This window comes from Podarcis liolepis (assembly GCF_965112155.1).
Source record: "Podarcis liolepis genome assembly, chromosome: 5".
Taxonomy (NCBI): domain Eukaryota; kingdom Metazoa; phylum Chordata; class Lepidosauria; order Squamata; family Lacertidae; genus Podarcis; species Podarcis liolepis.
This window is the reverse complement of record NC_139556.1, coordinates 4,353,470-4,366,387: the sequence shown is the minus strand read 5'-3', so window position 1 is coordinate 4,366,387 and position 12,918 is coordinate 4,353,470. Positions and strand designations below refer to the sequence as shown.

Below are 12,918 nucleotides of genomic sequence, written 5' to 3'. Positions count from 1 at the left end.
TTAGGAGGCCCAGTGGATTTTAAAAGGCCCACATCATACAAAGTGCAGGTTTGGCTTTGTGGTCTGTGCCTCATTCTTGAGGAATCCAGATATGCTTCATATCCTGCCATAATTTGGAATGAGCTCACATTTGAGTACAGTCATGAGGAAACCTGCTGTTAAATCATTGTACGCTCATCCCCTGGGGACTTGGTTTTGGCGTCCAGCACAAACGTTGCGTGTCTGTTATAAGAATTATAATTCTCATCCATTCAGCATGTGGGCAAATGGAGGTGTTCCGTTATTGTTGGAGATGTTCTCTGCTCCCGAGTAATCCAACAGCTGGAAAAAGACGGCGTATTTGCTCCCTGCCCCCCTCCAGTGTCCAATATATGGGAGAGGAAGGTTAGAGCTGAGTGGATGTTTGAACATAGAAATGGAAACATACAGTTGTAGACTTGGAAGAGACTCCAGGGATCATTTAGTTCAACACACTGCAATGCACCGACCTCAACATCCATTTTGAAACCAGACCAGACCCTGTTTACCTTTGTAAATGGGCTAGCAGTTTCATTGATGCTCCACTCAGAGGAATAGATTGTTCTTTACTTCTGAAATTTTAAACCAACGAGCTTGCTGGACTCCGACATGGCTGTGTGCCTCATTATACGGGCCAACTAAAGTCTCTCTTGTTTTCCCATTTAAATCTCCTTATTCAGCTTGTGCTAATTAGGGCAGCAAATAATTGGTGTGAAGTACAAAGCACTGTGAACACTTGACAGCTCATGTTCTCTCTCCCCTTCCCACTCTGCAGAGCATCCTAGGAGACTTTTGCCTTCTTCACTCGGTGTTAGAAACTGAGGTATGAAAGCGAGGAGCTAAATGGCACCTTAAACCTAGGTTACGGGCGCAACAACGGAATGTCTAGGCACACATTTTAATAACAAGAATACAAAGCTGAAAATGAAAGAACTTAAGCTAAAGTCTTATGTTCATTTTTCACATGATCTGGTCCTTCCCCAACCCACCCCCTTAATACTCTTAAGTATTAACTTTTTCAGCAGGGGGCCGGTCCACTGTCCCTCAGACCTTGGGGGGGGGGGCTGGACTATATTGGGGGGGGGAATGAACAAATTCCTATGCCCCACAAATAACCCAGAGATGCATTTTAAATAAAAGCACACATTGTACTCATGTAAAAACACACTGATTCCCAGATTGTCCGCGGGCTGGATTGAGAAGGTGATTGGGCCAGATCTGGCCCCCGGGCCTTAGTTTGCCTACCCCTGCTTAAGTCTCTTCTCCAGTCTTTAGAGAGTGAGGGGGGTGGACGGGCAGAAAAAGGTCCTTTCCTTCCACTCTGCAGTTTTAATCTGAAATCTGCGCCCAGAGCTCAGAACCTGCTTGCGCTAATGAAATTCCCTGCCACAAAATGCGCTCCTATGAACCCACCCATCTGTAATAATCAGCTATGAAACTATGTGCTGTGATGTCCTCATGTTTTTCCCTATCCTAGTTCCAGGTGGAATCTAGATACATATAAAAAAAATGTTCTAAACATCGCCATCTAGTATCTTTGCAGTTAAAACACACTTAAAATGTTTTATTTGCAGCTGTATAGCTGAGTCTTGTGCTTGGTGTTTACTACAGAACTGCTAAATAGCACTTACTTGTCAGCTTTGACCTCACTCAAAAGGAGCTTCAACTACCTTGTGTGTTGTGTGTTGTGACATCATCTCTCCGGTCCGTCATCTGATGGCTCCGGATAATATGAGGGGGAATGAAGCGAAGGGAGAAATAGTCTCTGGCTGTGTACACACCATACATTTAAAGCACATTCCCCGCACCCCCGAATCCCAGGAATTGTAGTTTGTTAAGGGTGCTGGGAATGGTAGTTTTTGTGTGTGGGGGTACGCTACAGTTCCCAGGGTTTTTTGCAGGTGGGGTGTGTGTGCTTTAAATGTCTTGTGTTTACACAGCCTCAAAAAGGCAGCTGCGGATTAGGAGGGCTGCAAACAGCCACAAAAGAGATAGAGAGTTTGTGTGTGTTTGTGTGTGTGAGAGCAGGGGAGCTATTCACTAAAACAATTACATTCCAGTGCAAAAGTGAACCTAAGGAATGTTTGGCTCTACTCTGAATAAAAGTGAAGCAAATGGACAAACTGTGCATTTACTAATGTCTGTTGGGTTTCCCTTTTTTCCAGTGACAGACCTGCAAGAAGAGGGTAAAAATGCTATCAACGCGCCAATGTCCCCTGCTCTCCCTGATCTGCACCCGGAAGATACTTTACTCGGTACAGTATATAAATGCTACTTGTGGATTAAGAGGTCTAAACAAAAGAGCTTCAGTTACTGTGGAGGGAGAACAGAGGGATCAGGCTTGACATAATCCACCTGGAAGAGTGCCAGTGAAGGGCTGGAGTTTTGTGGCACAGCTTCGCTCTCTTTTCCATCATCTGGGGTGGAGTCCCAGCATGCAGATCTTCCCCTCATTTTAAAATTCAGCGCTGCATGGCAGTGTCTGGTGAAAAAGCACTGCAGTTCCACAATCAACATGATTGACCGGAGCGGGAGTGCTAGCATTGCAACTAGGAAAGCTAATGTAATGTCTGAACGCAGCCTGAGAATCAGGGAGGAAGCCTTGACAATGGAGTGACTGGAACACGAGGAGAGAGACAAACTGTTGTCTGGGGAGGTCACTTCCTGGTTCACACTGGAGAAGCTATTTTAAAATGTTTCCCAAGTGGAGCAGAGTGACACTAATGGTGAAATCCAGGATTTTAATCTGGCTGGGATTGGGCAACTGTGTGCTCATCCCACTCGCTCTCAAAACACTAGTAGTGGCAAAAGAGCAACACTCCTTTTCTTTGCATCCCAGTTCTTATTTAATGTAAAGCGATTTAAAAAATAAAAACCCATGGCTCTGCCCGCTAATGCAAACTCCAAGCCATGTGCAAAAGGGGCAGTGACTGCAGAAGAGCTGATTTACAACACCCCTGCAGTGTTGTGCAACCTGAGTGTGTTACACCTCTGCATTGTTATCCATGACTCTTATCTCCCATTTTTGTGTGTTTTACTAGAGGAGAAGCATCTACAACAACCCTTTCATTTTAAGTTTCCCCTGGCCCAGCTGAACAGTCCATCATTATTGTGAATTGTGATATGTTAGGTTGTTTCTTTTGCATGCTGAAGGTTGTACTGTTGTTTTGTTGTGCATTAACTTGGTGTTAATTTAATTAGTGTGGTGGCATATACAGTAAGTACTTTACATAGATAGATAAATCAATAAATACTGCATAGTTTGTTGGCACACCTCTATTGCAGGCTTGAGGGCTGTGCTAAGAGACAGTAGCTTTCATTAGCCCAAGGATGCAGTCCAGTGTTGTTGTTTTCAGGTGAAAGATGGGGTTCCTTATATTGCCTCCCAGGCCAAACCAAATAATCAGTTGCTTGACGTAGCCTCGTGCTCCATTGACTTACAGACTGGTTGCACTTTTAAATGTTCAGAAAAAGTGCACATGACGTTCCAAGATAGAGTAGGATATCTTGTCCCTGGTGCTAACTCCCTGTCCCCCAGATAACACGCGCATGTTGGGAAAACACTGCAACTTTTTGCTGCACGGCCCAGTAGTATAACTTTGAATAGATTCAGCAGCATAAGGATATCAGCCGAATGAGTCTGCTAGAACAATGCCTTGTGCCCTCTTCTTTTAAAAAGAAGAAAGGGATATTCATTTATGGACCTCTCTGGGAAGCATATTCTATGATACAGCAAATGTTTCTTGCTCATCACCACAGACCGTTGTAAAACATGGATAAGTATACATTTATTTAAGGTAAGAACAAAGTTAAAATACACATCCAGGAATTACATTTACTTTGAGTTTAATCAAATTAATGAGTCACCTTTATAGTCCACTGTCGTTTGATTCAAAGTACTTGCTCGGATTTCTTGGCAAGAAAAAATCTCATTTTAGCAAAAGCAAGGCTTAAGGGACGAAGGAAGCCTTCCTTGTGTGACCCCCCACCCAGGTTTGGGAATGGCATGTGCTTCTGCATTCTGCTGTGCTCTGCATCTGCACTGCGGAGGGGGGAAGGGGAGGCCCCTTGATGCCCTTTTTCAGCATCCAGCTGCAGCCGTGAATCCGCAGCCGTGCGGCAACACCATGCTTACTGTGTGACAGCCTCTGGACTGGAGCCACTGGGTCCAGGGGTATGTTTATTAGCCATTGTATTGGAAGGTGCCTTCAGGCAGATTCACTCTCACCCTCTCTTCTCCTTCTCCTTCTCCTTCTCCTTCTCCTTCTCCTTCTCCTTCTCCTTCTCCTTCTCCTTCTCTTTCTCCTCCTCCTCCTCCTCTTCTTTTGCCTCTTCTTCTTTTTAAAAAGAGAAACAAAGATCTTAGTAACCCACTCCACAAGACTTTCGTGAGGACAACCAAATACAGTGGTACTGTGGTTCTCAAACTTAATCTGTCTTGGGAGTCCATCGACTCCCGAAATGGTTCAAAAACCAAGGCATGGCTTCCGATTGGCTTCAGGAGCTTCCAGCACTCAAGCGGAAGCCATGTTGGATGTTCGGCTTCCGAAAAACGTTCGCAAACCGGAACACTCACTTCCAGGTTTGCAGCGTTCAGGAGCCAATTTGTTTGGCAGCTGAGCCGTTTGGGAACCAAGGTTTGACTGTACGGAAAATAAAACATGCTTTGTGGGTTTATTATAGGACTCCCAAGTAGGTTTTCCATTGGAGCAGAGTGGCAGTCCTCACTCTCTGCCGTCTTAAGACAATAAAGGAAAGGGATCTGGCTGGATGATGAAAAAGGAACTGATCACCCACTTGCCCCTCTGAGGAGCTGTGACTTGAGGACCAGAAGGGTCAGGTCACCGTGTTGCAGGCCGTTCACAAAAGGGTGCGGCCAGTTTAACTTTGAGGAAACTAGCCCTGTGATCTTGCATCCTTCGACATGCCACGTTCCCCGTGATGGCTTGATATTGCTTCTGACTTTGTACCATGACTGGGTTCTTCCGCTTATGAATCAGGCCGCATCTGGCTTTTGAGAACCCGTCTCCAAGGCAGTGTGCTTGTGTGTGTGTCCCCTGATGGCTCTAACTCAACGCTTGTCTTCTAAACCGGCAGAGGAGAATGAAGAACGCACCATGATTGATCCCAACTCAAAGGAGGAAGCCAAATTTAAAGAACTCATCAAGGTAAGGGCTTCATTGATTAGTAGCTTTGCCTTTCTTTGCTGCAAGAACACACACACTTTTCCAAATTGGAGTGGAAAACTGGCTGGATGTGCAGCTGCTGCCTGCCTGGAGGTGGTAGAAAGGACGGTACTATTTCAGATTCAATGCAGGCAGGAAAATCACATTTTTAATGCCCCCTCCCAATTAAAAAACAAAACTGCACAGGGAGGAAAGTCGCAGCATTTCTGCGAATCATTCTCTGTGACTTTGGTTCCACAGAAGGAGTCACTATCAAGTTGGAGATAAAAGTGTGTTCTGAGAACCGAAGCTATTGATATCTGTTGGTGATACCTTCCAAAGCAAAGTCCCAGAAAATGCAGCTTAGTCTGTACAGTGGTACTGTGGTTTACAACCATAATCCGTTCCGGAGGTCTGATTGTAAACCAAAACAGGTTGTAACCCAAGGTGCGCTTTCGCCAATGGGGCCTCCCAAAAAAAAAAAAGGGTTGTCATCCAAAAAAAAAAAGGGACATGCACTTCTGGGTTTGACGTGGTTGTAATCCAAAACAGTTGTAATCCAAAATGGTTACAAACCAAGGTACCACTGTATTTGTCTGTCGCCTGAGGAAGCATGTGGGTGGTAGATTCAGAGCTGCCGGCACTGTGCGTGTTTGGAAATGATTAGAACATTAACTGTCATAGCTTTGGGCAAGACCAACAGTAGAATCAAGTGCAGAACAGAAAGGGCTAAAGGAAGTTCTCCCTGGGGTTATCAGTAATAGCTGACTTGCAAGTTTTCCCATAACTTGGAAGGTAGCTCAGATGGAATAATAGGATCATTTTTAATTAAATAGCTTAGACTAGTTTGAAAGATCTGGTGGCAGTCATTGGAATGCATCTTGAATTAAGTACTGTAGTGCACAATCTATTGCACAATGGCTTTGCAAATCTTTTTGGATTTTCCAGTGTATGTTGGTTTTAAAGTTATGCACACCCACGTAATGTACAGGACTTCAGGACTGGAAAATCACCATGCCTGAAAAATCTTCTCTCTTTGCACAGAGCCATAACTTAGCCACACATAAGCTTTCTTTTGTTTAGACCTCTTAATCCACAAGTAGCATTTATATACTGTACCGAGTAAAGTATCTTCCGGGTGCAGATCAGGGAGAGCAGGGGGCATCGGGGCGTTGATAGCATTTTTACCCTCTTCTTGCAGGTCAGTCACTGAAAAAAAGGGAAACCCAACAGACATTAGTAAATTCCCAGTTTGTCCATTTGCTTCGCTGATACTGATATTTTTAGTTGGTTCACTAGGGTATAGATCCGGGACGAGGAACTAGGTCTAGTTGGTGAGCCAGATGGTTATCTCCCCACCTTTTGTGGGCTATGTTCTGACTGGTGGGTGGAGCTGCCCACCTGTCAATCACTTGATGTCGCAGTGACATCAGACGATCCTTTTTTGCCTGCATGGGGCTTGCAAGTGTTTTGCAAAGTGCTGTTTTTGTGAGATTCAGCCGAAGAATTTAATTCTAATACAGAAAATCTGGCACCATAATAAATTTCTTAGTTTCCCAGAAAAGTCTGCTTGACTTGAGGTCCCCCCCACTTAAAAGGATAGAAACTAAATAATGTATTAGGACCAACCAAGTAATCTCTGTCTTTTCTTTATTGTCCCAGGTTTTAATTGACTGGATAAATGATGTCCTGGTTGAAGAACGAATCATTGTCAAGCAGCTTGAGGAGGATGTCTATGATGGGCAGGTGCTACAGAAGCTCTTGGGTGAGCGGCTGCTGTAGGCAGGTGGCAGTGGACAGAGGGCTGGAGCTGGACCGAGGGGAATCTGGGTTTGAATCACCACTCAGCCATGTTGGTCGCTGAGGAGAAGCAGGCTTTGCTAAAACAAAAGGGCTGTGTTTTGGACTTGAGACTAATGAAAAGGAGGCAACCGTATCCTTTTGCTTCCATTTTTCATTGACCATAGTTCAACGTTACAGTATTTCCATAGCTTCAACTGGTCAATCTTAAGTATGTTTTTTGAGGCAAGCCAGCTGCACAAACCATGGTTTGAGGTTAACCATGGTCTGTCGAAACGAGCCAAGATGGGGCAAGCTTTGATTAATCAAAAAGTGGAAGCGAAAGGCTCTCCTTGTGGCCCTGCCAGATGAGGAGAGAGGTGGTTCTTGTAATATTAAACCAGGGGTAGGCAACCTAAGGCCCGGGGGCCAGATCCGGCCCAATCACCTTCTAAATCTGGCCCATGGACGGTCTGGGAATCAGCATGTTTTTACATGAGTAGAATGTGTCCTTTTATTTAAAAAGCACCTCTGGGTTATTTGTGGGGCATAGGAATTCTTTCTTTCTTCCTTTTTCAAAATATAGTCCGGCCCCCCCACAAGGTCTGAGGGACGGTGGACCGGCCCCCAGTAGGGAACCAAGCCAGGAAGTTGCAGTTAACCATTCCTTGGTTAATGTATTTCAATCAAGCCTGTGCATGAAGCCGCGGCTTATGATTCTTTGCTTGTTTGAAAGCCTTTAACCATCATTACCAGTTCACACGTAATGGGAAGCTATAGTTTACTGCCACTTGACTCTCATGAAGGGGGCAGATCCTGGTTTATGAAGCCAGGATTTGAGTGGTGTGAACCAGGTGAATGAGGCCGCCTTAGTTCCTGGTCTGTGACAGCTTGACCTCAGTGGTCCATGACTGATTACTGTAATATGCTTTAGGTGGAGCTGCCCTTGTATCTGGTCTGGAAGCTTAACCGTTTGCAAAATGCAGGAGCCCAAATGCCTTAAGAACTGTCTGATCCCTTACACTCCGCCTTGATCACTGAGATCCTCTGGTGGGTCACTCCTGCCAGTTCCCCACATCCCTGGGGTTTTGTTGGCCTCCGCTGGGGACCAACCCTTTAGTACTGCAGGCCCTGTCCTGTGGAACTCCCCAGCACTGGGCATTTGGCAGAAACCACCCCTCCCTTCTTTCAGACATGTTTTGGAAACCATCTTTGTTTATGGACAGGCCTTTGAAATACGAATTTTCTCTTTTTAACCAATCAGATTGGATTTATTGATGTTTTTAGTGGATACTTTTGTTGATTTTATTCTTATTGAAATATAAGCGTGGCTTATAACCATCTTAAAATATAAATAATTTTTAATTTTAAAAAGCTGATGGGTTTGTCCCAGGTGAGGAACTGGTTGCAGGGGGTCCATGTTCCCCATCCCTTTTGCGCCACCTGAAGAATCTTGTTTCTGCTTGTCTCTTTTCCCAACCCAGAGAAACTAGCTGGCCGTAAGCTCAACGTGGCCGAAGTGACACAGTCGGAAATAGGCCAGAAACAAAAGCTGCAGACTGTCCTGGAAGCTGTCCACGATTTGCTGCGACCCCATGGCTGGGCCATCAAGTGGAACGTGGACTGTAAGAAGCTCGCCTGGGTTGGGTTTGCCGTGGCTCCAGGCCAGAGTTGCTCCACTGCCAGGCCCTTTTGTCTCCACTCAGATAGCAAGACGCACATCTGTGTAAGGCAGGCTGTTGTGATCACAGAATTCCCCCCTGCCCTGGCATTGGGCAGGTTAGCAAAGGCAAAACGGTATTCTGCAACTCGTGTAAATTATGCAAAATGGCTTGATTTGTGTCATTTAGCTCATTTTGCATGATTTCTGCCGCTCATGGGGGAGGAGCAAGTTGCCATACAGGACACTGAGCCCCACTGACGACTCAGCGCTCTTATTGAGACACCGTTCTGATGTCAGTTTTCATCTGCTGTTCCCCATATGTTCCAGCATATTTTTGTACCCCTGACTAAGAACCTGCTTTTTTCAACTCCTCGAGTGGTTTAACAGTCAATCCCTCTTGAGAATTGTAGCTCTGAGAGGGGAATAGGCACCCTTGAAAAACTACAGGTCCCATAACTCTTTGGGGGAAGCCATGGATGTTTAAAGTGGTCCCATGGCGCTTTCGGTGTGTGGTTTGAATGTGACCTGAGAGAGACCTGGTGATGCAGGCAAAAGGAATCGGGGAGGAATAAAGATCCCCCCAGGTAACTTGCAGTTGCCGTGGGTGGGGGTTGGAGTGGAAAAGATGTGCAGTTCTGAAGAAGAGGCTCTGCGGAAGACCTAGCGGAGAGGCAGGGTTCTTGGGCCCCCTGGATGCAGAGGGTCAACCCCAGATCACCGATCCAAAACTTACCCGGAAAACGTTTTCCCTTAATTGCCTTTTAAAATTTGTGTGTCTCTCTATACCTGTGTTTCCCTTCAAGCAATCCATGGCAAGAACCTGGTGTCCATTCTCCACCTGCTGGTAGCTCTGGCGATGCACTTCCGGGCTCCCATCCGACTTCCTGAACATGTTTCTGTGCAAGTGGTTGTCGTAAGGGTAAGGGCCTGTTGAAACCTTATGTATGTATTTCCTACAGATATTATCCTGTTTTCTGAAAGTTGGGTACACTTTAAAGCGCTCTCTCTCTCTCTCTCTCTCTCTCTCTCACACACACACACACCCCACCTTGGAGAATCAAGCTTTAGAACTGGCCTGGACCTAATTTGGGAGGTTTGCAAATAATAACATCTAGAAAGTGGATGAAACTTTTAATCTGTTTTTAGTGTGTTGCCGTTTTAACTTTTATGAAAGTCTTAAATGGTTCTTAATTCTTACTGATAATTTTATTGCTATGTCTTTTCTGTAAATTGCTCTGAGGCTTTGGTTTTGGGGTTTGTTTTAAGAGTCAATCGATAATCAGTCAGTGAAATAATAATAAAATAAACCATTGCTCTGAGCAGAAATGGAGAAGCATAGGCAGTGATGGTTTGGCTTTATTGGCCACATGTTCTCCTGCCATTAGATCAGGAGTGGCTAACCTGTGGCCTTCTAGACAGTTATAGAATCACAGAATTATAGAGTTGGAAGGGATCCAGAGCGTCATCTAGTCCAGCCCCCTCCAGTGCGGGAATCTTGACACACGATGGTCTCCCATCCAGTTTGAAACCATACCAGACCCTGCTTAGTTTTACAAATGTGCTAGCAGTTTTATTTCTGCACCACTAGGAGGCTGTTGGGCCCCAACTCCCAGCAACCACATCCAGTGTGGCCCAGTGGTCAGGGATAAAGGGAGATGTAGTCCAACAACTCCTAGTACTTCCCATTCAAACCATCCCTGCCTTAGGCGTACCTGAGATTTGCTGGTCTGTTTGTTCTGGCACATGGAGCAAGTGGAGCTGATCACATCAGTGCGTTAGGGCACTTTTCAAGGGTCAACAAAATCTTATTTTGATTATACGGTCACATAGAACAGGTATTCATAGTTTCATCTCTAGTTGGAATCATTTTAAATATAAATAATTAGTTTATTTAATTGTTAACAAATTGCTCTCAGCTCTAACGGCTTGTTTCTATACATGCCAAGGCTTTTAATTAAGCTGCCAGCCTTTTTTAGAGATACTTCTTTTCTGAGATTGACTTGGGAAATGTGTTGTCCCAGTGGAAATATTGTACACACACCCGACTCCCAGCTGGGGAAAGGGAGCTGACCCCTTAGATACAGAGTGCATTTTGGATTCCAGAAATCTGGGAGCAAAGTGGGTCTTCTGATTCTGCAGAAATCAAGGAAGGGAAAAGCAGAAAAGCAAGGGTCATCCGTGCATGGAAGCACCCCTGTTTTTCTTGCCTATGGCTGTTAAGAGCTGCATACATTTCATAATTGATGAAGGTCTGTGCTATGTTTGGAATTCTTTTTTTAAACTTCTGTATTGATAACAGCTGTGGCTGCAATATGCTAAATAAACCGTTTGCTGATGGTGGTTGTTTTCTGTGACTTGATGTTACTTCTTAGGGACTGTGGGAGAAGAAAACAATTTGCCATTAGCAGCACCAGTAGATAGATTGATGGTGTAACTTTGCAAAGTCCCCAAAGGTGCAGGGCAATTTCCTCGCATCTATAAACTCTTCACAGAATGTGAGAGATTAATACATCTCCCTGGCTTCAGAGGTCTGTCTTTCATTTAAAGCTGTGGTCACTTGGGAGTGGGATGAAATTGTTTTGCTGAAGGCGCCTGCCTTTGGCCCTTGCATTTTCAAAGATGCCTCCTTGCTTGATTATCTCCATTTGTTGGAGGAGGGAAAAATAAAAGACTTCTGTCAGGAGAAACAATCCACATAACAACATAGTGCGTCAATCTCCTTTGTTGCTTTTAAAAGTACAGTATTTAAGAAAGGCACCACTGGGTGGCACAATTTTTAGGTTAAGCAGGGATTTCAGAGCCTGCACAAGTGCTTTCTCTTGCTCAAGAGGAGCAAAAGAACACATATTTTAGAATGCTTTTTTGATGCATTTGTATGGTAATTCGCCATGGGCCAATACAGATTCTGACAGAGAAGAAGAGGACTTTGCCTTAAATTGGAACGCTACTTTTATCTTTTTTCTTCTTCTTTGGAATCATCAGCTAATAATCAGGCCTGTCATCTTAAGGAACTCCTGTTTGTTTTAACCAACTAACTGTTTGTTTCAGTTGTATGTAGATTTAATCAGTCACCTTGAAGAAAAAAGGGTGTTTTAGTTCTTAAGATAATGCAGGTCTGATGATGTGGTAGACAAGCGGTGTGCCTCTTCTGTTTGTGAGAGAAGAGGGCCTTTTCAGAGACGGGCAACTACCACCCATAGCTTTCATTTGTACTTTAAATGAAAAATAATGGGCACTGAGATGCTGTTATTGCTTTTACATGATTGGCGCCTGCTTTTGTGATGGTGGCAAGCAGCCTTTTCGGTCACAGTTCAAGCAGAATTTAGTGTTGTGCCACAAACCTTCTCCTTTCTGTCTTCCAGAAGCGGGAAGGTCTTCTCCAGACAGCCCAGGTCACAGAAGAGCTCACCACCACCACAGAGTAAGCCCTTCTCCTACACCAGGGGTCCCCAAACTAAGGCCCGTGGGCCAGATAAGGCCTGAGAGACTCGTTTATCCTGCCCGCCGCGACCCCCACCGCCCACTGCTGCCACCCGCTCTTATCAGCGTTGCGCTGCGTGGCTGCCCACTTCCGGGTCAAAGGAGCACCAGAAATAGCTTGTGTGCATGCGCAAGCGTTATTTGCGCATGCGCAAGCGTTATTTCCGGTGCACATCCGGGTTGGAGGAGGCCTGTGCAAATGCACACAAGCTATTTCCAGTGCTTCTCCGACCCGGAAGTGTGCCGGAAATAGCGTGTGCGCACGCGTATGGGCACGCGCTCCCCACCTCCGGCCCACCGCGCAATCTGCGCTGGAGACACCGGCTCGAGGCGCGGTAAGTTTGCTGACCCCTGTCCTACCCTGAGCTCATGGGGAGTGCACAGAAAGTTCTCGCCTGGGATCGTCTGGGACAGCCCCATCCATTGTGCCCCCTAAACAGTATCTGGACCTTTGTAGACCATTGTAGTATGTACACCAGTGGTTTTCATGCTTCTCTGCCTTGAAGGAACTCCTGCGTGCTGCTGACGTTTCTGCGGACATATTCCAGGGCTTTCCCTTGGTTCAGGTGGGGCATCGGACAGGCTTGTTGGGCCTCACTGTTGCCTTGTATGAACGGAAAATAAAAGCTATGATACATCTAGTGGCCCCCCTGCCAATCTACGTTGCATCGTAGTGTTGGGCAACCTGTCTCGGGAATGGGGGCACTTGTCCATAATTATATATTTATATAGTCATTCATTGAGTAATGTCAGGAAGACAGTGAAACGAAGGAGAATTCTTCAGGCATCAGAATTTCAGAGAAGGCAGAACTT

General features: G+C 45.4%; 1 protein-coding gene across 4 annotated transcripts in view; it reads left to right on the top strand.

Moving 5' to 3' along the window:
* Positions 1-12,918, top strand: part of PARVB (parvin beta) — a 172,967-nt gene that overhangs the window by 149,268 nt on the left and 10,781 nt on the right. For all 4 annotated transcript variants that reach the window (XM_083503440.1, XM_083503439.1, XM_083503442.1 and 1 more), the window contains 6 exons: positions 2,184-2,273; positions 5,116-5,186; positions 6,846-6,948; positions 8,447-8,587; positions 9,429-9,544; positions 11,988-12,046. In XM_083503440.1, the coding sequence (XP_083359566.1) occupies positions 2,184-2,273; positions 5,116-5,186; positions 6,846-6,948; positions 8,447-8,587; positions 9,429-9,544; positions 11,988-12,046 (580 nt within the window). The remainder of the gene's footprint in view (positions 1-2,183; positions 2,274-5,115; positions 5,187-6,845; positions 6,949-8,446; positions 8,588-9,428; positions 9,545-11,987; positions 12,047-12,918) is intronic.